Source organism: Blennius ocellaris (genome assembly GCF_963422515.1).
Source record: "Blennius ocellaris genome assembly, chromosome: 5".
NCBI lineage: Eukaryota > Metazoa > Chordata > Actinopteri > Blenniiformes > Blenniidae > Blennius > Blennius ocellaris.
In genome coordinates, this window is record NC_137654.1 from 29,657,225 (window position 1) to 29,682,820 (window position 25,596).

Sequence of the window (25,596 nt, forward strand, 5' to 3'; positions counted from 1 at the left end):
TTTAACGCCGAGCGTTTATATTAAAACCAAGCAGACACTTTAAAAGCAAACTCACTTTTGGCAAAAGCGAATACTTACCTTCCACCACCTGGCAGGGAAAACCGTTTCAGCCTCTTATTGTTGTAATATTTCAGCTCCTACCTGTCCGCTCCTCTCAGGAATCATCGCCTCCGGTCCTTTAAATTCGTGGACGAAGCTTCGCCACAGGACACTGATCCACTCCCGACTGAGAGCAGCAGGATCAAAGTGCAGCAGCCTGACGGGTGCGCCGGGTGGAAAAACAAAAGAAGAAAACGGGGCCGGAGCGACTCGTCATCCAAGGAGGTGGCGAGGACGGCGAGTCTGAGCCTCATTATGAGTCCAAAGGTTCAGGCGGACCAAAGGTCTGACAGAAAACACTCCCGACAAGACTCCGGCGCGGCGCGTCATGGAAATCAAATGGCCGTAAAATAAATAAAACGCTCTAAAATGAAAACAAAGAGGCGACGTTGAGTAAGAGAATCATTTATTTCACCGTCGGATGACGTGTAAAGACTGTACACACCCAAACTATTGACAGAGACGTGAACGAGGGGATAGTTTATTCTGCAAAGAAAAAAAGGTGGCGTCTCGTCCGGGGGACGTGGAGTCGGGGGTCCTGGAGGAGCTTCCTCCGCCGCCGGGGCCACTTCAGGCTGTGGCCTGGGCCGTCTTGGCCAACGCCTTCAGGTCTGTGATGCACTTGGCGATGCTCTCCTTCTCCTGAAACACGAAAACAAAAAACTAACATCAGCACTGTGGCGCTGGCTGCTGGAGGACGGGGACAGACGTTTTACAGCAGCTAGCCTGTGAGTCACTGATCAACAACTGGACAATATTTAACAACCTCAGAAAAACAAACCATCATCAAATAAACCTATTTTTTTCCCCTTCAGTTTTTCAAAGTATAAATGATCAGCGAAAACTAAAGTCAACACCTAATCCATTAAAAGAAAAGAAAAAGAAAGAGTATGTTTACTCTTCAGCGGCACAAACCGACAACACTGTAGTTAGTATGACGGGCCACCGGAGGGCGCCGTTGCTGGTTTTTGGTAATGAAACTGCACAAATGCAGAGAACGATACTATAAATGTGAAGAAGATGGAGAAAACTTGACATCCGTATGGACTGATGACTAATCAGATGCCACCAGAGGAGAGTCTCAACTTTTAAACTACCGATACGGACAAATAAAAGTAGAATCCGGACAGCGAGTCATGGCGCTACGGGGGCCGCTGTATTTGTTTACAGGTGCATGAGCATAAGGAAGCACTTTTAATGCGAAGGGAGGGAGTAACAGCGTTCCAGGATAGTGGATCTTACTTTCTTTTGCAGTGTTTTTCATAAACTCCCATCACATCATGACAGTTTGGAGTTTTTCCTCAAAGTCAAAACGCGTCCTCGGTCTCAAATCTTCACCTAAAATCCTATTTAGAAACTTTTCCATGCATTAATGACCGAGACCATTGAACTTCCTTGCTTATCTGGGTCACGTATTCTGAGTTAAATTAAGATTTTTGGGTCTGAAACGGTTTCAATCTGCTGATTCCTTTGAGTTCAATATTTTCTCCGATGAAAGAATCAGATTTAAACCACCGCGCTCCTCCTCTGCAGATTATCAGTCAGTTGCAGCTTGAGCGCTTCCTGGCAACGTCACGGCGACGACGGTCTGTTTATAAAAGCGCGTGCAGCTGTGAGACGCCGTCGCCCGGATTAAACTGAAAGCTTTAAAACAGGAGATTCAACAACTCCAGTCGTGAGCGTCGGTGGGAAGAAGGATTCGAGGCGTCGGAGGTGGTCGTCTCCAGAAAAGACTGGAGGAATGGCTGCTCTGGTCCCGGCCCGGCTTCAAACACCCGCAGGAAGTTATAAACCGCCCGACCATTAGAGTCAACAGTGTACTCAACGTTTACTGCCTTACGTTTGTCCAGCCTCATCCTGGTAAACATGGACTCGCACAAACCGGCCGCAGCAGGAAACAAGGAGCCGAGCCCACCTGCTGGGGGGTGATGCTGCCCACGACGCTCTTCTCCACCCAGTTCACCATGTGCTCCTGCTCCATGCGGCGGTGGAGGTCCTGCAGAGCGAGCTGGTAGTCCAGGCGCCGCTTCACCTCGCTGGTCGCCATGTGTAGCCTCTCCCTGTAGTTGATCTCCAGCAGGTTGGTCACGTTGTTCTGGGGAGCAACGTGACGAAAAGGCACTGTTCAGGAGTCGGCTTTTCACAATAAGAGTCGCTGCGCCGGACGCAACTCTGACAATTTTAAACCCAGAGTTTCAGCCTTCAGGATCAGGGCGGAAAGGGGCGGAGTTTGCAGCTTCTGGCCGACCACATACGTGGAAAGACCCCATGCAGAGCCGTCTAAAGGTTCAAAGTAAAACCCAGGGTTCGTCTTTGAAGTGGCTTCGATAAGAGGAAACCCAGAGTTGTCGTATCGCCCCAGAGGACGCAGTTTAGGTTCAGCCTTTTGGTTTTACTTCGCCATATTTTAAATTGATCGTTCACAAAGAAAATACAGCTTCGCTCCAAGTTAAATTTGGGGGGGTGGGGGGAATGGAGTATTGGATTTAACAGAAACATAAAGATTTCCATCACAATTTGTCTGGAAATTTTTTTTTTTTTTTTTTTTTAATAGTGAAAAAAAAAAAAAATCATGGCCAGAGCATCATGAATCGTGTTGAATCGCTCCATCCTCAGCAGGAAGGCCACTTATTTGCTCAAGCTTAATTCTGCAACAAGACACAAATGTCCGGCTCCGCTAACGACGTGATCCAACTATCACCGAACAAAAAAACTAAAACGAAGATAAATTCTCTGGTGTAGAGAAAATACACATATATAGTGCATAGAGAGAAAAAACAAATTGCACTAAAACGTCTTCGCACATAAATATAAGGACAAATGTCAAACTCTGCTGGCCGCCTTTTGAACTACAATTTATTTGGTCACTCTTCTAAATGCAAACTTCTTTGATCAGCCAGTTGTGACTTTCTACTCATTACCAGTACATGAAAAAAATAAAGAATGATTTTGGAGCCTGAAACCCGTGAATCAACACAGATCAATCTTCGACTATCCGCTGCATTTTGAAGACAAACAACGAAAGACATCAGTTTGTCTTCAGGCCCAGAATATAAAGACGACGTCTCCTTTTCAGGCAGTTCCTGTCTTTATACATGTGCTCAGACCTCAGTGCTTCTTACCCTCTTGGCGTCAAAAAGCATCGACCTTCCGTCCACTCTCCACTGCTCCTTCTTCTCGTCCTCGATGGCCTGAGCCAGGCTGTTGACGGCCAAGTCCTTCACCTCCTGAGCCTTGGCCACCTTGTCCTGGAAAACAGCGAGGGGGTTAAAGTCGTCAGTGATTCACAGCGTTGTTTCACTTGAAGCAGTGGTCTCTCCACGGCACGTCTTAACGCTTTCCAGCTCACTTCGTTCAGCTTGTCAGCGAAGGCTGCAACACTCGGGCCAAATTTCTTGACGCCGTAGATGCAGATGGTCCCCATGGCGACGGCAGCGAAGGTCTCGTGGTTGATGACGTAGAGCTCCTTGGAGAGCAGGTAGACGGCGAGGCCAGTGCCCAGCATGTAGGGTCCTGTTGAGAGAGAAAGGGAGAAGATTCCTTTTTCATAAATCGCAACAACAGTTTTGTTTTTTGTGTGAATGTTTTTAATAAAACAGAGCAAAGCGTCTTGCTTAGAGGCCGTTTTACACGGCAACGATTTCAAGTGAAAACACGAAACTTCCGTTACTACGAAGCAGGTTATGAACTCGCTGGTTCAACCCAGACCTAAGTGTGCGCGTTCACATGAAAGGGGCGGAGTTTGCAGCATCTGACCAATCATACATGGGAGAAATGCTGCAGAGTGGTTTACAGGTTACTGAAGGAGCCGTTATTCTCTGAGGTTATGAAGAATTAAAACACATCCACCGGTATAGAAGCAACATTGTTGACACGTCCAAAGCGAATCATGACTTGTTATAACTAAGTGAGATTATAAGATAATAATTCATCGGGCAATATAAACGAACAGCACCGTGATCACTGTTTATTACAGCAGAAACGTGTCAAGGTCAAGGTCAAATTTATTTATAGAGCACATTTACAAACAGCAGCCACTGCCCCAAAGTGCTGTAAGAAGAAGAGAAAAATGCTCAGCTCAGCTCGTCCTCTCGCGCAGAACTTCCTCTCTTTTAGTTTATGATTTCCCCCCAGTTGTTTTGAGGTGGAATATTAATTCATCACCACCACGACATTCTGCGTTCCATAAATCCATAAGTTTCTGCAGTTCTGTCAGGTGACATCATTAACCTCGTTACGACAGATCAACCCTCGTGGAGCAAAACAGATTTTGAACAAGTCAAGAACAAAAACATCCTTCAAAGCCTCAGTGACCAGGATTTATTTTATTATGTCAAAAAGTGTTCTAAATTAATTTCCCCTCTCCGCTGCTGCTCAGCGCTGAACCCGCGCACCAATCACCATCATTTAACAATGGGCGGGTCATTTTCCGCGAGATCTGATTGGGCGGAAGGCAGAGCCCTTGCACTCATTGTGATGTTGTGGAGAAGGGAACCTGCTCCAGAGCCTAAGTTACCACGGTGAGAAGTGAGCGAGCGTCGCAGTACAAAGAAACCCAGGGTTAATCCTTGAAGGTCTCTCGATAAGAGAAAATCCAGCGTCGTAGCACAGGCGTCAGGTTTGCTCGCTATTTTGTTTTCAGAGCGGACATCATGGTCAGAACGTTGCCACGTAAATGTGAATCTTTTCTGAGACGAAAAAAAAAACTGATGCGTTTTTCTCTTGAAATGTCATGTAAACGGGGCCTGAAGTCACAGAGACATCGTTTGACTCAGTTGACCATCATACAAAACAAAAAACAAAACAAAAAAAGTAGCTACTGTTAAACTACCGACCTGTGACTCCAGTCTTGGGATACAGGAGCTGGAAAATCTCCTCTGGGAAGATGCCATGGCGGACTTTGCCCCCCTTCTCAGGCAGAGGGGGCACGGGGGCCAGGCTCTGAGAGGACGTGTGCAGGGAGTGGGACGCGTGGACGACCCTGTGGGACACAGTTATGATAAGAGACCCGAGTTTTAAAAAAAAACAAAACAAACAAAACATCACCACTGACATCCATGTTGGCCGAGTGTGTAATCATGCCGAACACACATACCCAGCTCCGATGGGGCCGCTGCCTTTCAAGGCATTGGCTGGAAAAACAAGAGAACAAATGTTATTTTCGTGTGCTTCCAGGTGTTGCTGATTTGTCTGCATCATACTCAATCACACAGGTAAATCTCACAACACAGGTAAAGTGAAATTTTCTAATTATAGCTAAATATTCAAGGGCGTTTGAGCAGGATCTACAAGTTGTTTTCTGATTAAACTGTTGAAAGAGCTTTTTTTTATCTGAATAGGCATTGTGTACTCCTTTAACCTTGTCGTGTTGCTTTTCAATGTGATCAATTGCTTCTGCTGTGTGGTATTAACTCGAGTATTAACTGGAGACATTTTAGTCTCTCCTCTACTTCAAGTACACAGTAGGAAGTTTAGGATCTGGGTACGTCTTTAAACTATGATTATACCAATTTTTGTGATCTCTTTGCCATCTTCAACTTCCAACACAGCTTCAATGGAAAGGCTTCATATAACGGTATTAGATTTAAAATAATTTCCAATATTTATCTAAAATAGCAAGGATGTCAAGTATTGTCATTATATTACAGTCAAAGCAGGGGTGTTAAATACATTTGAATTTAGAGGTCACATTCAGGCCAATTTCATCTTGACCTGTAGAAGACTGCCACAATGACCTTTCAATTTAAACTTTAATGGTTGTATTTCCTTGATGGGACGTGAGGTATATGCATTAATAAAGATGGTATTCTCTCCTGAACACAGATAAAAACAGTATGATCCACATTGTTCAGGGGTTTTTAAACTGTCAGGATAATCTCAATACCATCTTCAAATTCTAACACAGCTCTGTAAAGGTGTTTCTGTTAAATTAGATGATATTCAACTAAATACATAAACTGGAGGCCTAAAATGTCAGCGTGTGGTCCAACAGTTGATACCAAATATCAATATTATCATACATTTAAGAATAAATGTATTCATTTTATAATTTGATATTGTTGCTAACGTATGTAACCTTCATGAACTGAGAGTTCGAGCAGATTTCAAGACTTTACTATCAAACTGACTGAAGTTTTAATTAAATGTACATCAGCTAATCACATGTTGAAACAACTTCAACAAAATCTGCAGCTGGCTATAAACTCTGGAGCAAAGCTGTCTTTACTTTACTTTACGTGTGAGGCAACACTTTCGCCGTCTTTCAGGAAGAGAAGGTATATGCATTAATAAAGAAACTACTGATATATTGTGCCCTAAACTCAGACCTTGAAGAGGAGAAAGCTGCTGTGCTAGCTGTCAATAAGGTGACATTTGCAGGCGTGCATAGCTCCGGTTAGCCATGGTAGCTTCAACTCGGGCCACTGCAACCCAACGGTAGTGACATGTAAATGTCAGAAAATATGACAGTTGCAAGGATTTATACGAAGTTGTTAACGCAATTGTGCACGCAATAACCTGTATGTACCTTTAGCCGGTTAGCATTAGCATGTCTCATTCAACGCGGCCTTCCTTTTACCCTTCAGCTTCACGCGCACATTAAACTCTCCTCTCAGCCGCTGGTCAGTTAATAACAGCACGACATAGTCGTATCACGACAATTAAAACTCTTTAGATACAGACCTGAGACCAAGACGAGCCTGGAGAGCATGTTTGAAGGGAGAAGTGCGGGGTTGTTGGTACTTCTGTCTCTTGGTGCCCTTCTGAGAGAGCCGCGAGGACGGCCGACACACGAGAAGTCCTTCTGAAATATCGCGAGATTACTGCCAGCGTGACTGTTAATTTAAGAACAAGCCAGCAGATGGCGCTGCAAGCAAGGACACAACGAGTACGGATTTCACCGCGAAACATTTCCTAAACATATAAAACTACAATAACCAGACAATACAAGATAGTAATATCATGTACAAAATATTTATTTTATTCTATAAAAACATATGAATAGAAAACAAACTTCTTTTTTTTTTACTGTACAACTGATTGTCTTGTGCCCAAAAGGGAAAGGTTAAAGGTCAACGCTCATCTTGACTTCAGAAATCTTGGCGGAATTAGGAATTCAGACCTGAAATTCAAAGACCATATTAAGACAATGAAAAACTCAAAACCCTAACCCAAAATACCTCTCAGGTTTACTCATGAAACATCAAACATTGAGATCGATGTTGAACGAAGTGTGTCAGAGTTAGAATAAACAAGGTGAAGCGGCTTTTAGTTCTTCCTCATGTGTAATTTTGATGACGGCTGCTTTTGTGCTGTGATGAAGATGGAAGCCAGACTAAAACTGTTCAAAGAGATTATTGTGAACTTAATCAGCAGGTTTTTTTCCCTCCAAGTTCTTTGAAACAAAGGATGAGGGTGTTGCTGGATTCAATATAAAAAACAAACAAACAATGTTTTTGTTTTCATTTGAGTCACTTTTGGAGTCAAGTTATGTTATAAACCGTTAGATTCTAAATTCCTAATCCCTGTTATTGACCATATGGTGTTATGAGTAATAAATGAGACCTCAGTGTAGTTAGTTTGTTACAAAGCACAAAGAGTTAAATAATCAAGTTTAAAATCTGAAGTAACAAAAAAAAGTGAAAAAGACAACGGAAAAAAAAAAAAGCACACACAGAAACAAACCTGCAGTCGTCTCAAAGACAGACACACACACACACACACACAGTCTGTAATCTCGGGGCCCACCCGTGCTGGGCATCAGTTTGCTGTGTGTGGCTGCTGAGATAGAGGAACATATGACGTTGTGTTTCTCTGCACTTCCTGTAAAATTTCTGCTCAACGGAGAGAGAGAGAGAGCGAGAGAGAGACACACATGTCGAACAGACCGAAGGCTGGCCGAGAAAAGCGAGGGAACAGACGGTTTGGCCACGAGTTTTTCCTCCCCGCTGCACCAACATGACCCCCCGGGTGAGTTTGGACTCTCGTCCCTGATTATCGCCGGTGTGTTTGTGACCCCGATATCTTGCAGGTTATGACACCCACTGCCTCCGCCGGCCGCCGCCAGAGACTGATCTGAGTCTGATCTGAGTCTGACAGCTGAGCTGAGCCATGTTTGTCACGAAACACAGAGTTATGGTCGTGACAGTTAGGATGCTCCGCTTGTGTATTTGCAGTACTAATCAATCTGGAAGGGTTGGGGGGGAGTGGGGGGTGGAGATGGGGGGCACCTCTTGAAACCTTGTGTTTGGAGCACAATGTGAAGATGCACATCACCGGTTGGTTCTGTGTTTCGGCCTTTAAGCACTCAGATAGGATTTGAGTCATTAATCACAGAAAGAAGACAAAAAAAACCCCCCAAAAAACCAAGAAACACCACAGTTTCCATTCTAAATATGTTTGTGGAGTCATTTTCCCGACGCTCTCCCGTGGCAGGCATGACGCAGCACAGCAGGCAGAGGCGCTGCCATGGACGCCCTCTCCGTCGGCGCACCACAACTCTCCCCGGCCAGACACTTTGAGCAACTGTCCGACGTCAGGGCAGAGAAACGCGAGCGCCTGCGAGGCCGAAACAACGTGACGTCCTGCCGCAGCCCCACCAGGGACTTGGACACCAGGGAGATAAAGAACAAGCTGAGGGAGAGGAGGCAGGAGGAGTTCCTGAGGAGGAGGTCGCTGAGCCCACGGCCCGGCGCCACGGAGTCCGCAAACGCCTCGTCGGGGAGAAAACCGCCGCCGGACGCGATGAGACAGCGGCGTTCGGAGACGCCGCAGGCAGATGCGGCGAAGAGGCCGGCTGCTAACGGACGTCCCACCATGATTCTGACGCCGAACGGCGGCGGAGCCGACGAAGCTCCCGGCACCAGCAAACAGGTGAGAGACATCGAAATGAACACCGCGTGAAGTTGTGTTGAGACTTTTCAGTCATCCGGACGTCCTCTGCTCAGGAGCCGTCGCGGTCGGAGGAGGAGACGCCGGAGCCGATCCCGGCAGGATCGCGGGAAAAGAAACAAGCATCTGCCTCAGAGGGAGACGTGCCGGAGTCGAACCTGCAGCGAGTGAAAGGCCGGCCGAGGAAACAGAGAGGCGAGGAGGAATCCCGAGGAAACACTGCCGTGCGTCGGCGAACGGGGACACTTAAAGAGCTCCTCCATTTTCTGTCGCGCAGGTCAAAAGGTCAGCATCCAAACGGAAGCCATTTTCCAGAATCCGCGGGTGCAGAGTCAGGTCCGCGTTGAGAAGAAGACCCTGGAGAACAGCGGCATGCGGACAGAGTGAGTTCATCTGCGGTCCGCTTCAGACGGGCCGGAATCACACACATTTCATTATAATGGACAGGGGTCAGGTTTATTCATATTTCTAAGATGAACGCACCAATCAGACACACGAACAGGGAAGAAAAGAGGCCAGACGGTGTTGATGCTGTTAGAAATACCACCAAAAACAAATCACACCCCTTCACAGTCCAGCCTCGTCCTTCATGGCGCCGCTGGAAAGGCTGAGAGGAAACACAAAGCGACCAGGTGAAATGGTTTGACTCTGAAGGCAGCAGTGATCAGTGTCGATCTTTTCCTCTAATAAGATCATTTCTCCTCCCCACAGGCCCGGATTTGTCCTGGTCAGAGAATCAGTAAGTATCAAGCCGCTGCATCTTCCAGGTCAGATCAGATTCCAGGTTTGATCTGAGGTGTTCATGCTCTTCTTTTCTATTTCCTCTCAAACTTTGGTGTTTTTAACGTTCAAATGTTTCTAATCTTCTTTGTTTTCTCTCACGACAGGACATTGAGAGATTAGCCGACTACCTGGAGGTAAAAAAAATCAAACCGTTTGGTTCTTGCAGAGTTTCACTGTTTAACTGAAGTTAACGATTTGGTTAAGAATGACAGTTCAGTTAGAAAAGCAAAGATTTAGTCCTGTTATGTAACCGACCGCTCGGCCCCGGCGTTGTTACACAACTTCATTACGTTTGATTATGTCACGACACTTGATTGTGCTTCACTGAAGAAAATGAGCACAGTCTGGTCACTAAGATATTCAGAAGATGTTTGGTGTGAAGAAGTGCACTATGGGTAATAACTACTGACTGTGCAACACTCATTCATCTGCTGTTATGAGACTTTTTGACTTGCAGCTAAAATCACAATACTTCAGGTATTTCTAGTTTCTTCATATGCATATCTTATAATAATCTATTTTATGATCATTCAGAGATCCCAGGATTGTCATTCATATAAAAAATTTGTTTTTTTTATTCATTCATGGCCGTCTGGACTTTATTTTCATTGATACAATCTTTATTCAGATTTGAAGTTTACTAATAAATATCTACTCCAGCTGTTACATCCGCACACCTGAAGTCCACTCTAATGGCGTTACTCTATATTTTACCGTTTTCCATCACTTGCATTATCGCAAATTTGGACGATTAACGATCCCATGTGGTTTTCCACATTGGGGCTGCTGCTTGAGGCCTCGCTGATACACATTTTGCCGCTCAGCGGAAATTGAAATGTCGAGGGTTTTGTTGACTGTGTTCGCTTGTTGTTGTGCTGCGTCTCTCAGGAGGCCCTGTGGAGAGAGGACTCGGCGAAGCAGAAGCTCGCGGCGCTGCAGCAGAGCACGTCACACCTCATGAACTCCTCCGACGCCGTCTGGACCGTAAGACTAAGACTCGCCGCGTGGTTACGGTCTCGCCGTCCGATCACGCCTAAACTAACGTCTCTGGCTTTGGGCTGCTGCTCTGGGGTTCAGATTGTCAGGGTCGTTGTACCTGCAGTTACACACTGTATCTGCAGCTGCAGCTTCAGGAAGGCCGACAGCCGCCTGCGGTTGGAAGCTTCCTGCTTCCGCCCTCATCTGAAGCTGCACATGCAAGATGTCGTTCTCACAGGCAGGACGTGACTCTCAGTGTCTGCTATACATGCAATATATATCCTCATCAGCTCTCACTCAGCCACTGCCATCACTTCAAAAACTGGTGTTTTAGGCATTTGAGGTGTTTTTATATATATATATATACACATATATACTGCACTGCACATTAAATCTTATTAAATGTGATTTTAATGCCTGTAATAATTTCTCATTTTGCACACATGCTCTCAGCGAGTGCAGCTCATGCCGACGCTGTCGTCCGAGGCCGCAGCCATTCATTTTTCCATTTCAGCGCCAGACTCATTGCGTTTGCTCTCTAACCCACACAGTCTCGCTTCAGCGAAGATCTGCTGAGGGGGAAGATCAAGGCTCTGGAGGCGCAGCTGCACGTCTGCCTGCAGGTGAGCAGCAGAAAGAGCGTCTTCTGACTAATTTTTAAAAAAAAAGAAGAAAAAAAAAAACCCAGCAGTGTCGTGTCCCTGCAGACGTTCCCTCCGGAGGGGATGAAGAAGCTGGCGCTGCAGACGGAGAAGCAGAGGCTGGTGTTTGAAGAGAAGGCGCTGGAGGCTCTGCAGAGGGCCACATGGGAGAAAGCCGAGGCCCTCAGCCGGGCCGACACTCTGCAGGTCACACTTCTCATTGCAGTTCCAAAACCGCAAACAACACACACATACTTTTTTTTTTTTTTTTTTTTTTTTAAATGAACACCACAGATCATCATGTTAAGTCCCTGATCAAGGCCTTAATCCCCCTGCAACTCCATGAACAAGAGATCTGCAACCTTTAGGACAAAAACAAAGAATTTCCAATAATAAAAATTCATCCAAAGCCACAAAACATGTTTCACTATTAAAATTAAAGTAACAAAGCACATAAAGTTGCATTTTGCTGGATATACATGAACTGTTTCTTTCATTGCATTGATGGACATCTTATTACATTTTTGAGTTTTTTCAGTCCTTTTGGATTTAACTAGTTTAAGCATTTGTGGGAAAAGTTTTTTTTAAATTTCACCTTTTTAAGCTGTTCCATCTTTTTTACCCCCCTTCTGTAGTAATTTTAGCCATTTTCACTTTCTTATCATTTTGAAATTCTCTTTTTTTTGTGGTTTTTGATGTGTTACCCTTTTAAAAAAAACATTTTTTAACATAAGAGCCATTTTGAAAACAAATCTGTTGAGAAAAATCTGGTATAAAAATGCTCATTCACATTCAGTTTCGTGAAGTCTGGTATGGATGGCATCTCGGTTTGTTGTATCAGAGGTTCATGTTCACCCACAGAAAGCCGTAGAGAGAGAGAAGGCCGAGGCCCAGAGGTGGCGGAGTCGTTACGAGGAGCTCAAGCTGAGCTCGGGCCGACTCGAGCAGGACCAACACCTCAACCACCAGCAGCTGCAACAGCAGCTGCGCAGCCAAGTGGAGGTACGGGCTCCCGCGGCCGCCTGCACACATTAACTCCGAGGAGCTCGTGTCAAAACCTGGGAGTGTGTCTCGTGCAGCTGTCCAGCGCCAGAGAGGACGAGCTGCAGGAGGAGCTGTCGTCACTGAGACAAGACAAGCGAGAGCTGCAGTACAACATGTGTCTGCTGGAGGAGGACAACCAGACTCTGAGAGAAGAAATCCAGCAACTCAGAGGTCTTTTATTTACGTTACGTCTCTTAAGATGCTGAGAGCTGCACGTCATTGAAATGCCTCTTTCGTTAGATGGCGGCGATGAGATCCGGGACCAGCAGGACTTTCTGCTGGAAGAGAAAGTTGAGCCTCGACTGAGTGTGAGGAGAGACACTCGGCTGGAGGAGCAGCTCCGTCAGTCCGAGGAGAAGCTGCAGCTCCAGCAGACAGAGGTGACCTGGAGAGTTTTTTTTTAACAGTACCTCACATGCATCTTACAAGCAGAGGTGACATCAACCCTTCTGCAGTATCCTTTCCTTCCACTCGAACCCTAAACATCATAAACAAACCCGGCTCGAGCAGAGCGTCGTACACGCGAGTCCTCGGATTCATACGCACGCCTTTATTCAGTCATTTCCAGGTGCGAGATGCAGGAGGACAGCGCTGCTCAACGGCACGTCTCCAGATGTTTGAAACGAGAAATTGAAAAATATGTGCGATTTCCAGTCATTTTAAAGCGCTTCGACATATTCTATCATGTCTAATGGGAACATCAGGTATTATACACTGTTTTAAAGTATCGCAGGGCTGGAATTTCAATAAATACTCTATAATGGTTGAGGAGGGTAAAATATTTAAGGTCATGATGAAGGTACTTTTTGTGGGAGAAGCACTCAATCGCAACTGTACTCTAAATGTGAGTGCGTGTGTGTGCGTGTGTGTGCGTGTGTGTGTGTGTGTGCGTGTGCATGTGTGTGTATGTGTGTGTGTGTGTGTGTGTGTGTGTAGTGTGAGGAGCTGCAGACGGAGCTGGATGTGATGAAGCAGGAGTGTCACTCCAGCCAGGTCCGGCTGTCGCAGTGCAGAGAGGAACTCCGGAAGCTCAGCCACCGCCGCAGGACAAGAGTGAGTCTGTGTGTGTGTGTGTGTGTGTGTGTGTGTGTGTGTGTGTGTGTGTGTGTGTGTGTGTGTGTGTGTGTGTGTGTGTGTGTGTGTGTGTGTGTGTGTGTGCGTGTGTGTGTGTGTGCGTGTGCGTGTGTGGTTGTGACCTCTACTGATGCTTTGCTGCAGTGTGTCTGTCAGAGCTGCTGCACCAGAAACACCACAGTGTGACTCTCACACACTTCTTCTTCTTCTCCTCCTCCTCCTCTCTCTCTCTCTCCAGACACCGTGTGGCTCCTGGTGGAGTGTGTATCTCCTCTCCTTCCTGCTCCTGGCTGTAGCTGGGGTTGCCATGTTGTGCCTGTGTCATCCCCCTTTCAGGGAGCAAGCTGAGGACTTGTACGCAGACGTCTGGACTCGTGTCGAAGGCTACCTGGTGGAAGTGGCCTCTTCTAGACACCCCGGCTGTTTCAAACCCATATGACGAATATTTACTTGTAGTTGTTGCTTTTGTTTAAAATGTGTTTTTGTACAAAGTAGATTATTAGTATTTTTGTATTCTTTTTTTTTTTTTAATGTGGAACTAAAAGTGTTGTGTGAGAAGGGTTGTATTTGCATATGGAGGTGTGCGTGAGTAAAATGAAATTGAGTCTGAATGTTAACAGAACAAGTCGTATTAGAAGAATTAAAAAAAAGTGTTTTTCATACTGTAAGTGGCTCATTCAGTCAGCGGCACAACTTTGAGATATTAAAGTGACATGAATGGACTGACGTGTTTGTCTGAATTTTGTGTCGGAGGTGAAGAGATGCAGGGAGATATATTTAATGTCTGTTCAGTTGCTACCCCAGTAAGTCCCAAAACATGTCAGGATTTTGATTAATATTCACTCCTGTAGTGGATAAAATCACTGACATAAGTTCTGAATGGTCAGTTCTAATTCAGCAAGAAGCTTCTTTTTGTTTCGTTGTTTTTTTATTACCATGAAACAATAAGAAAAAACAGATCAGTCTCAAAAAATCAACACAATTCAGCCAGATAAGACAGTGGATTTTCTTCTTCTTGGAATCATTATTAATATTATTATAGATTGTAGTAGTGGTGGTGGTAGTATTATTTGTAGCAGTAGTAATGGCATCAGTAGAGGAAATAGAATAGTATTAGTTGTAGTAATAGCAGCAATAATAGTGGTAGTAGAAGTATTAATACACAAGGTAAATTTATATAGAGAGCACCATTCAGATACAAGGTATTTCATAGCGCTTTGCAAAGAAATACAATTAATACATACATTACTACTGGTAGTGGAAGTAGACATAGTTGTAGTATAACAGCATAATAGAAGTAGTGTAAACAATAACAAGTATAACTTTAAATGTAACATGCAAATTAGAATAATTCATTTAATAGCAGTAGAAATGGAACATATGGTAAAAAAGGTCAAGTTTAAGGTTAAAAAAAGTGAAAATTCTGAGTATTTTTTTTACTATTAATGAGACTGAACTCCTTTAGGGAGATAGGTTGTAATATTTCAATTAACCTCTCAAAATAATAGCAAAGTATTTATGATTTTTTCCCCCAAAAAACAGAAACAGAAATAAAATAACCAAAGTCAGTCTTAACGAAGCTTTTAAAACAAACAGGATCAGTTCAAATGAAGCTGGAGGTCGTTTCACCAGCAACATCAAGAACTGTCAGAGGGATCAAAAAAAAAGAAAAAGTTCACAAAAAGGCCGAAGCCGTTAGTTTAGGAAGGCGTGGACGTTCTACACTAATGTGGTAGCGTCCTTTGTCCGATTTCACTCAAACTTAGAGACAACAGTGGCGGCGAGAGCCGAACTCTCTGAGTCATTGTTCTTTGTATTCAGTGGTTTTAACTGTTCCAGATAGAGCTCCATTCTCCATGCTCCATTCACACACACACACACACACACACATCTGCAGCCTCTGTCTTTCACCCACGTTTACCTGCATGTTCCCCAAAATACCCGCCGAGCTGTGAAGAGATGGACCTGCGCTGGCCGGAGGTCAGTCCCCGTCACCGACTCGCTGAAGGTAAGAGGACCCGGAGTTTCTCTCACACGTTTCGCAACGTGACAAATGGGATCTTGCCAAACTCTCTCTCCTTCGCTCGCAGAGCAAACATTTCTCCACAACATGAGGACGGCGGTGCTGCTGCTGGTCGTCGTCGTCGTCGGCCTGTGCGCGACGGCCGTCGTGACGTCGTCCCTGAAAGTCTGCGCCTTCAACGTGCAGAGTTTTGGTGAATCGAAGGCAAACAACAGGAAGGTCATGGGGATTTTACTGAAGGTATTCAGTGAGGGCGTTCCAACACAACCAGAGAGAAAGTCCTGCTCAAACTGAAACGCTTATGTTTGTCACCCCCCCACCCCCCCCCCCCCCCCCCCCGCTTTATTCCTTCCAAAGATTTTCTCCCGATGTGACTTGTGTCTAATCCAGGAGGTCCGAGACTCAAAAGGAGAAGTGATCCAAGCTTTGGTCAAAGATCTCAACAGGTACCGGCTGCTTGTTCTCTGAACAGAACACACATGTTCCTCTGGCTTCGTTCTCATTCCCACTGTCATTCGCAGACTCGATAAGTCCAACTCCTATTCTTATGTGGAAAGTGAAAGGCTGGGGAGGACAAGCTACAAGGAGCAGTACGTCTACATTTACAGGTAGCTCCTGCTGTACGTCAACTCTTCTCTTTAAAGGGCTCATATTATGCTCAATTCACTTTCTCAAGCAGCACTACTCGTCTTCATACCTGAAATGACGCCCCAGAAGTGTAGAAAGTGTGTCCTGTCTTAAAAAGTGTGTTGCTCCAACCAGCCAATCAGAAATCAAACCCTATATAGTGTCATCGGGGGTTTAGCCAATCATAATTAAGGTAGGCTCCTCCCCCTTTGACTCCTCCCACAATCAGGCAGCTCTGCTCTGGCACATGGCGCCACGAGAGGAAGTACTTCCTCCTCTTCCCATAGATGGGCGTGTGTGTGGGCGGAGCCAGTCCAGCTCACACAGACACAGCAGATTCTGAATGCAGCTCCTAGGATCCAATATTCTAATGGAGGGAAAATCAAGGAAAATCAATAAACTTTGAAAACAACATTTTTGGACCAACAAGACCATGTGAAAGTGTTGAAAAGCTGCATAATATGACCCCTTTAAATGTGTTTCACATCCTCACACCCGCTGCTCTCTCCTCAGGAACAACAAGCTGAAGGTCAAAGATCAATATCAGTACCCGAAACTCGGAGGGGAGGGAACCAATGACACGGACGTTTTCTCCAGAGAGCCCTTCATCGTCCGCTTCCACTCCTCCACCACACGTGAGAGTTTAAAATTCGGCGGCAGCATCTCGACTAAAAGTTCCCAAAGAAACAAAAATGTGTGAGCCGTCCATTCAGGAAAAACACTCGGTCCGATCGGTCCGATACCGAGTCGTCCAATATCCGTGCTCAAAGCCCAAAGGAAGACTTTCTAACTAAAACTCCACTAAAATATCCACAGGGAACTCTTCACACCGGCAGAAGAAGCTTGAAAAATGTTAGGAGCCGCTTTAACTGGAAATATTGATCAGGAAGTAAATACACCTGTCAGCACTACTTCCTCCTGACAAGTCAACTTAGATCTCAGCACTCAGTTGTAGTGGTGATATACATGTGGCCACTTTGGGAATGATTAGTTGCTCATGGCTGATGTACAGAGAAATATTTCCTCTGGTCTCTGCATGTTCTATAGAAATGATTATTAAAGGCGTGTGTGTTTGCAGTGGTGAAGGACTTGATCCTGATTGGACAGCACACCAGCCCCAAACGAGCCATGAAGGAGATCGACGAACTCTACACCGTCTTCAAATGGATTTATAAGAACTGGAAGACGGAGGTTGGCGAAACCACACTCTCATCATTTCCAATGAATCCTTCTCGGTTCCCCTTTTTTTCTCAGCCGTACCCTCTGAACGATTTCATGCAACTGAACTTCCTCGTTTTTGCTTGATTCCACTCGTACATCAGAACGTGATGATCTTGGGGGACCTGAACGCCGCCTGCAGCTACGTCACCATCAAGGGCCTGAGGGCCGTGCGCCTGCGGAGCGACCCCCGATTCCGCTGGCTCATCGGAGACGACGAGGACACCACGGTGCGGGAGAGCACGCGCTGCGCTTACGACAGGTCGGGGAGGCACACCGAAAAGGAAAATGTGAGCGTTGCCGTCGCTCCCGCCAGCGGTTCACGCCTCACCGTTTTGCTCCGAAACAGGATCATCGTGCACGGACGGGAGATCATTGCCGGCATCGAACCCGGCTCCGCCCAGCCGTTCAACTTCAAAGAGGAGCTCCGTCTCACTGAAGCCGAGGTACTCTTCAGGTCACGATACGCTCGGATTTAAAAATCCCAGACCTCATTTGATTCTGTCCTCTTGATGCTTCCTTCAGGCTCTTGAAGTGAGCGACCACTTTCCTGTGGAGGTCGACATGAAGCCCAACCATCGCTACCTCCTGCGCCACGAGCTGTAGGCCGCTGCAGCCAACAACAAGACTTGGCTGCCAGTTTTTTTTTAGATACTGTGATGTTTTAAATCTACTTTTAAGTTTAGGTTTGAGACTTTTCTATTTAATGAACCAAACCTGTTGGGTTTCTCTCTGTTAAAAGCGAGAAATGACTGTGTTGTATGTGGTGCTATATAAATAAAGTTGAATTGAACTGAAGTGGATCTGGACACCTTGGACTATTTTCTAGTGAAGCTGCTATAAGATCAGGCTGCTGGGCGAGCAACAGAGAGTCACCACCTTTGACCTTTTGTTCTGCAGGTATATCTCCCTCTTAAAAAGAGAATTTACTCACGTGGAACTGTTGTGTTATTTTGCACACAGTAGAAATCAAATTCAATGGCACTCTCCTGAGTTCTACGCACAGACGTAGATGACGTGTTTCTGCAGAGAGGAGGTGCAGCTGAAACCAAAACCACACCACAGCACGATCCGAGGAGGTTGTGATGGTGCGTCAGTGCAGCAGCAGAAGAAACCAAACAAGACTTTGTCGTGAATTCACAGTTTGGAGACTTGGGAGTAATCAAGTTTGTCTTTCTTTGGGAGGTAGGTTCCCCCCGTTTAGAGATGCCTCTTGTTGCAGATTTGAGTGGATGTTGTCGCTGCGATGTGTAAACTTTGACTGGGTCTGTTGACAGGAAACCACTTGGTGCAGCAACAGATGAGCGTTGCTTCTTGCTCGCTTCCTTCTTCAGACTGGAGATCATCAGCGGCATTAATCTTCAGATAACTTCCAGTGGAACTCGACGGCTTGTCTGCAGGGATGGAAAGTTTCACTGAACTCCTGACTGATGCATTCGCAGGTAAGAAGCATATTTTGCTTTTGTTTTTTTAAACACAATTTTGGGTTTTTTTTCTCACACGAGAGTAATATTCAGATATTGTTGTTGCAACAGAGACCTCTGGTCCGTCATTCGCCGGTGAAGATTTGGACTTTGAGAATTTGAATTTCGATGGAAACTGTGAGGAAGACGAGGCACAATGTCGAGCGCCAAGAGGAGACGGAGCTCCGCTCCAGGAAGCCACTGGTGAAGCTGCAGGGTTGTTTGGTGACGGAGCTGGAGATGAGACGTACGCGGTCGAAAAGGTTTACGTCGACGACGAGATCCGTGAGGAGGATTTCCAAAGCGGTGGGGTCAGTCTCAGGGAGGATTACACAAGCGCAGAGGGAGAGTCCGACGAGGAAGGCGCTTCCTCTGGAGGCGATGAAGAAGAGGAGGATGTGGAGGAACCGGGGGAGTTGTTGGTATCAGTCCGCTGCGCTGATGAGGTCTGTGAGAACGAGGACGGGGTCGTTGCAGAAGGACAACCTCTCGCCTCGCAGAGCGCTGGAGACCCTCAAGTTAGTAACAAGGAGCCGGGTGAAGTGGAGAGCGACGAGGAGCTGTCCTATTTTGGACGAGCCCCAGAGGACGGGAGTGAGACGGCGGTGAGAAGTGACGGCAGTGCAGAGGATGAGCAGGAGAGCGACACCGATAAGCAAGAGTTTTCACCTGAACCTGCGAGTGAAGGCGTGACGATCGGACCGGAGGGCCACGCCGAGCGAGGAGCCCACTGCTTATCTCTGCAGGATGTCATTGCTGAGGGAGACGGTGAAGAAGGCGAGGAGAAAATGAAGGAGTTCTCGGGGGAGGAGCATCAGGAGGCAGGGGAGAGCTTTGCAGATTACCCCTCGGACTTTTCCTCTTGTGAATACGCCGATGACGGAGCGAGGGATCAAGACAGTGACGGCAAGGCCGATGCCCCGGCGGCTCCGTCTGACGGTGGCTCGTGTCTGGACAGAGATGTGAGGGACGTGACGTGGTCCCTCAGCACCGAGAACCGGGAGGACACTGAGGACGTGCATCCTGCTGCCGGGCCGGTGAGCCTGAACGCAGCAGGAATCCAGGAGGAATCGGTTGCTGTTGAGTTTGTAGAGGACGACGGAGACGAGACGAGCGAGAGCGACTCCTACAGCTCCAGCGATTACGACGATGACGTCAGCGTGAGGAGGAGGAGGAGGAGTGAGGAGACGTTGGGGAACTGGGGTCATCAGGATCCCGAAGGCAGGAGTCAGCCGGAGGACTCTCGGCTTCACGACGGGAGCCGCACAATGTTCTACATGTCAGACGACCATAACCCAGCAGATTTCCTCAGCTGGGATTTACACGATTTGAAACAAGACGGACTTCTGTCTGAGTTTGTGTTGACCGCAGAGGATACACACCAGACCGAAACACACACTTCAGGTGTGAACCGACGTCACACAGACGACGACGACGACGACGACGACAACAGCTACTCAATGGTGACGCGAGAGGAAATCAAAAGCCCGTCCTCCCAGGGATCCCTGGATGACAGCTTCTTCTTCGACACTGGAGTGGAGACCTCAGGGGTCGGCGAGCGGGGAAACAATGAAAGCGAAGAGGAGAGGAGCTGGGAACAAGAGCAGGAGAGAATCAAGGCCTTCTACGACTATTATGACGACAGCGATGAGGAAACTGGAAGAGAAGGTGGGTGCAAACAAAGTCGCAAGAGCTTCGCTATTTGTCAACGTGCTCCAGCTGATCAGTTTTTATCTGCGTGTGTTCTTAGGGAGGCGGACAAAAGTTCAGTTTTCTGTGGAGTCACTGTCTCAAATCATTCACTATGAAACCGACAGGTAAGCAGTTCTTCATTTAGCTTTCATTAAAGCAACAGACACATTATTAATGGTTGTTTTGGGGTTTTTTTTCGGCAGTGACGTAGACTCACTGAGCAGCTCCACAGACAGAGAGGACGACCAGAGCTCTGCAGACACATCTGTTGTAAAAATGAACACACATACACACGCACTAAAATATACCACGCACACACACACAAGTTTCAAAGCTCTTTTTTGTTTTTTTCAACCACACAGGAACTGGTGCAGCTCGGCAACACGCAGCATCAGAAACCCGACTGTGATCCTCTCACCGCTCAGCTGCAGGACGGCGAGCCGAACGTCAGGAGCACACACACACGTGCAGGACAACACAGGGTGTGTACCCATTGACGCTCTTCCTGAATATTAGCTGCTTGTTTATCTTGTGCTTCACCTCACTGTGCTCCTCTGTGCCGCCGCAGTGTCTCGGCGTGATGAGGCTGATGTTAAAGATGAGTCTGGTGTTGGCGGCGGGACTGCTGATGTTCTGGCTGGCCACGGACGAAGCCGACTGGCTTCACCGGGTTTCCATTTTCTAGGGCGGCGGCTCGAGCTTTGATCATTAAAAACGTGTTGATTTGTTTAAGATGAGAGTGAAAAAAAATATTTCATATGTTTCTTAGCAATAGTTACATGCTGTGTAAAATCCTCATCATTCAAATGTGTTGAAGTGTTTTGTTTTTACTGTGAAGTTATCTGCTTAATAAATATCCATCTCTTTTTAGAAAGCTTTGCATTAATGATAAATAGGGCATCACCATGTAATAGACCTGTAAGTATGAATGGTGGCTTTTTATGCCATTTTTTACCTCTTTACAAGATTTGTTTAAATTAGTTATATCATCTCAAAATATAAAAATGTCCTGTTCTCCCTGGGAGTATATTTACACAGGGGGGAAAAAATGTCAATGTCTTTGTCACAGAAATAACTGTTCAAAAATCAAAACTTCAGCAGAAGGACATTATTCATTAAGTGTTTTAAAGTAAACTTTGTTCCATATTCATGCCACGGGAAACTTGAAAGGTTCAGATCTTTACTTTTCAGCTTTTTTAATATAGAGTGGCAAAATTGAGGCATTTCAACGAGTAATGTTAAATGTTTGCAGTGCACCAATCAACCTGATGGTGGCGCTGCTCAAACGTGAAGCGAATAACCATTTAACAGAGGAGCAAACGAAGAAGAAAAGCCTCAACGTCATTCCTACGGTTTGAGTTAAAATGCGCTTGTTTCTAACACCTGGTTCAACTCAACGAGGCGGAGCTTACCGTCTATCCATTGGAAACCGAAGCCTCCTGCTCACCCACTCTAACAAAACGAGCGCATTTGAGTCAGTGGGAGGAGTCAGAGCTGTTTTCTTTTTCTGGCTTCTTCTGGAGCGAGATTAACTGAAATCTGAAGAAACAAAACAGAAAACAATAAAAACTATCCGCTCCGAGATCCCGAACCGAGCCCACAATGTCACTGAGCGGGAAATCTGCGCAGGAGATCAGCGAGCTGCTCGACGAGTTCGGGATCAAACACGGCCCGGTGGTCGGTGAGTGGCCGCGCGCACTCCACTGAATCACAGTGGCCGTTTGAACGTTTGAATCAGGCCTGGACACACACACACACACACACACACACACACACACACACACACACACACACACACACACACACACACGGAGAGCGCCTGGGATTTCTGTTATTCATCATTAGTGTGTGTGTGTGTGTGTGTGTGTGTGTGTGTGTGTGTGTGTGTGTGTGTGTGTGTGTGTGTGTGTGTGTGTGTGTGTCAGATTCCACGAGAAGTCTGTATGAGAAGAAGATAAACGAGGCCATGGCCAAAGGGAAGAGAGGAAAAGCATCTCCTGACAAGACCTTCTACAGAGAAGAAGGTACATCTGCACTGATTAATTATTATTATTCATGTTTTAGTCTCTTATTCTGGTCTGAGTACTCGATGTAACAAACCCACCGACATAAATACATTACAAGAAAAAAACAAAAAGCGTCACTCAGAAGTGTCTTCCTAATCAAAGACAGTTTACCAAAATATTCGACGGAACATAACTTCAATCATATTTGTTTTACTTTTGATGAACCAAAATTTAACAGTGGTGAATTTTCTTCAAAAAATAACTGTTAAAATACAGAAAACTGGCTCGGCGCTCCTCAGGGTTTGATCCTCGGCCCACAATCATTGAGGTCAAATCAACACTAAACAGCACTTCATGACCTTTGAATGTCAACTATGATCCACACTGACTGAACTGGAAGATTTGTAAACAAGACACATATTTGTGCAGACTATAGACTGTGTCTATGATTATCTTGAAAAGCGCCATACAAATAGAATGTATTATTATTATTAAGAGGAGACACTTTGAGCTCAGAAACATGAGCAAACAGAAAACTGAATTTTATAAAAGTAGCTGATGATTTGATCTAAATTGTAGAAGAAAATATTTATTTCCGTGTCTCTCCTGAAAGACTTTTAAACAAACAACAAAAGCTACAGAAGTGTAACCCGAGACAATGAATGGAATACAGTCAGTGTGTGTTCAGAGCAAATCACTTTCTTGTTCTAATCCTTATATTTCAATGAGATTGTTTATTTCTTTTTTTAAATGTCCTTACAACATGTTATAAACATGTGCATATTGTATTTCTAAAAAGCTTTAATTGAGACTGAATTCGGCTGAACTTTAGGTTTTTTTTGTCTATTTTGATCAGATTTTTACTGAATAGCAACAACTAGAACCAAAAAAACGATGTAATAAATGTATTGAATTTCTAGCTTGAAGACGATTTTTTATTTTGCAAATTCAGTATTTGACAGTTGGGGTGTCTGCGTTTGCTTTCAGAGGAGGAGGTGACGTACGTCTACAGGACGCCGGTAAGAACCTCTCGAGGATGATATAAGGATTATATCTGAGCTGCAGCAAATACACTGGAGGCTCGGAGAAACCGTTTCCCAGAAATCCCACGCAGGCTTTTTAAAATTCGTATTCTTGAGTTTATCTATAGTTCAGATTCAGATATTTTCTTTTAAACTGTCTGTGTGCAGGTCAGAGGGGAAGTCGGCGGAGGAGACAGGTCGGTTCCTTCACCACAGACTATTTCTGTCCTCCCGTCCTTCATAAACCCGACATGTGATGGACGGTGTGTGTGTGTGTGTGTGTGTGTGTGTGTGTCGTCTCTCCAGGATGACCAACGTGAGGTCGAGACCCGGCTGGTCGGAGAAGGAATACGAGCCGGAATACGAGCCGGAGTAAGTTACAGCCTCGCCAACCGCGGCCACAGGAAGTAGAAAAGCCGGCGTGTGTGAACCGTCACGTTTTGTCCCGGCAGGGCGTCCTACTCGGCCTCGTACTCCTCGTCTCAGCTGAGGTCCCGGCCGGAATACCGAGGAGGACGGGACGTCGTCGACGAGTGAGTGTCTCGTTCCCTGGTCAAACCTGCAACATGTTTCATTACTGATGCTCAAAAAAACAGAAATGTGTTTTTTTGCAAAATATAAATGTGTAGCTTTTAACAGATCATAAGACAAAGAGAGAGACCGAGAGGGAGGGACAGAGACACGCACAGAAAGACAAGTCAGAGAGACAGACACGGACAGAAAGACAGAGACACACACAGAAAGATAAGTCTGAGAGAGAGACGGACAGAAAGAGACACAGAAAGACAGAGACACACAAAGAAAGACAGACAGAGACACACACAAAGACAAGTCAGAGAGACAGACACAGACAGAAAGAGACACAGAAAGACAGAGACACACACAAAGACAAGTCAGAGAGACAGACACAGACAGAAAGAGACACAGAAAGACAGAGACACACAAAGAAAGACAGACAGAGAGAGACACAGAAAGACAGAGAGAGACACAGAAAGACAGAGACACACACAAAGAAAGACAGACAGAGACACACACAAAGACAAGTCAGAGAGACAGACACAGACAGAAAGAGACACAAAGAAAGACAGACACACAAAGAAAGACAGAGAGACACACCCACACAGAAAGACAGACAGAGACACACAGAAAGACAGATACACAAAGAAGGACAGACAGACACAGAAAGACAGAGACAACATGTAAACGTCATTTTCAAAACATTGAATCTTCTGTTAAACATGAAAACCGAAGACTCGTCCCCCGAGACGCAGTGGTGGACGGGTCCCCGGGTCAAGACTGACGTCTCGCTGTGCTTCCCCTCCAGTCCTCACATGTACGACACGCCGGCGTCCTACCGCAGCTCGTACCTCCAGTCCACGCCGGCCAACGCCACCCGAGCCGCCGCCGCCGCTCCTCCTCCTCCTCCGGCGGCCCAGTCGTCCGGCCTGGTGCCCACGTGGCTGCAGCTCCTCGTCTTCCTGGTCCTGGCCGTCTTCCTCTACTTCGTGTTTTCCAACATGGAGACAAACGAGTCCCTCCAAGGAATAGAATAAACCCCCCCGCCGCCGTCGACGGGCCACTTCTACTTTTATTTTAATCGCGTTTTAATTTGGAGCAATGCCTCCCGGGTCCGCGCTTTGAATTTAAGCTTTGCTGCAAAAAGGAGGCTGATGCAATATTTGTATGGATTTTATAACCTGCTAGAATCGCTTGCTGCTGCTCTTCAGTACGCAAATCGCTCCCGGATGCAATCCGGCGACTTTCACTGAGGTCTGTTGACGTTTCAGATGTGAACACCAGCAGCTCAGTCACATGTGAAGACCCTGTGTGACTTGAAATGGGTTTGTTTTTTTTAAAGTAAGAAAATCTTTGTTTTTATGAATGTATGCTTCGCGGTTTGTTTGTTTGGTTTTTTTTTTCTACTTTTAGCCTCTGCTGGTTACAGTAAGTTTCACTGTTTGTCCACACGAAGAAACTTTACATTTATACTGGGCAAATAATTCAATCAAACTTTAAAAACCAAAACGTGTAAGAGTA

General features: G+C 45.9%; 5 protein-coding genes across 5 annotated transcripts; 4 read left to right on the forward strand and 1 right to left on the reverse strand.

Moving 5' to 3' along the window:
• Nucleotides 1–488: 488 nt before the first annotated feature.
• atp5pb (ATP synthase peripheral stalk-membrane subunit b) lies at nt 489–6,903 on the reverse strand. Its single transcript, XM_080497522.1, has 7 exons — nt 6,781–6,903; nt 5,195–5,231; nt 4,935–5,080; nt 3,449–3,612; nt 3,222–3,347; nt 2,015–2,194; nt 489–741 (listed from the first exon to the last, which is right to left on the reverse strand). The coding sequence occupies exons 1-7, from the start codon at nt 6,806–6,808 to the stop codon at nt 670–672; spliced, it is 753 nt and encodes a 250-aa protein (XP_080353648.1). The 5' UTR covers nt 6,809–6,903; the 3' UTR covers nt 489–669.
• Nucleotides 6,904–7,955: 1,052 nt separating this feature from the next.
• traf3ip3 (TRAF3 interacting protein 3) lies at nt 7,956–14,175 on the forward strand. Its single transcript, XM_080496143.1, has 14 exons — nt 7,956–8,067; nt 8,533–8,970; nt 9,045–9,183; nt 9,266–9,371; nt 9,700–9,727; nt 9,876–9,905; nt 10,660–10,755; nt 11,301–11,372; nt 11,457–11,597; nt 12,252–12,392; nt 12,470–12,605; nt 12,675–12,814; nt 13,371–13,487; nt 13,747–14,175. The coding sequence occupies exons 2-14, from the start codon at nt 8,566–8,568 to the stop codon at nt 13,945–13,947; spliced, it is 1,752 nt and encodes a 583-aa protein (XP_080352269.1). The 5' UTR covers nt 7,956–8,067; nt 8,533–8,565; the 3' UTR covers nt 13,948–14,175.
• A 1,443-nt stretch (nt 14,176–15,618) lies between these two features.
• Nucleotides 15,619–17,982, forward strand: dnase1l1l (deoxyribonuclease I-like 1-like; the record flags this gene model as incomplete). The annotated part of the gene is made up of 8 exons (XM_080496981.1): nt 15,619–15,771; nt 15,889–15,977; nt 16,053–16,139; nt 16,672–16,793; nt 17,237–17,349; nt 17,481–17,638; nt 17,726–17,822; nt 17,902–17,982. The coding sequence occupies 8 exons, from the start codon at nt 15,619–15,621 to the stop codon at nt 17,980–17,982; spliced, it is 900 nt and encodes a 299-aa protein (XP_080353107.1).
• Nucleotides 17,983–18,778: 796 nt separating this feature from the next.
• On the forward strand, nt 18,779–21,235 carry LOC308130579 (uncharacterized protein; the record flags this gene model as incomplete). The annotated part of the gene is made up of 6 exons (XM_080496982.1): nt 18,779–18,818; nt 18,912–20,507; nt 20,590–20,656; nt 20,735–20,801; nt 20,894–21,013; nt 21,100–21,235. 6 exons carry the CDS (start codon nt 18,779–18,781, stop codon nt 21,214–21,216), a joined length of 2,007 nt encoding a protein of 668 aa, XP_080353108.1. The 3' UTR covers nt 21,217–21,235.
• Nucleotides 21,236–22,059: 824 nt separating this feature from the next.
• Nucleotides 22,060–25,596, forward strand: LOC308130009 (uncharacterized protein). The gene is made up of 7 exons (XM_080496177.1): nt 22,060–22,212; nt 22,457–22,555; nt 23,525–23,556; nt 23,728–23,756; nt 23,866–23,931; nt 24,012–24,092; nt 24,884–25,596. The coding sequence occupies exons 1-7, from the start codon at nt 22,134–22,136 to the stop codon at nt 25,110–25,112; spliced, it is 615 nt and encodes a 204-aa protein (XP_080352303.1). The 5' UTR covers nt 22,060–22,133; the 3' UTR covers nt 25,113–25,596.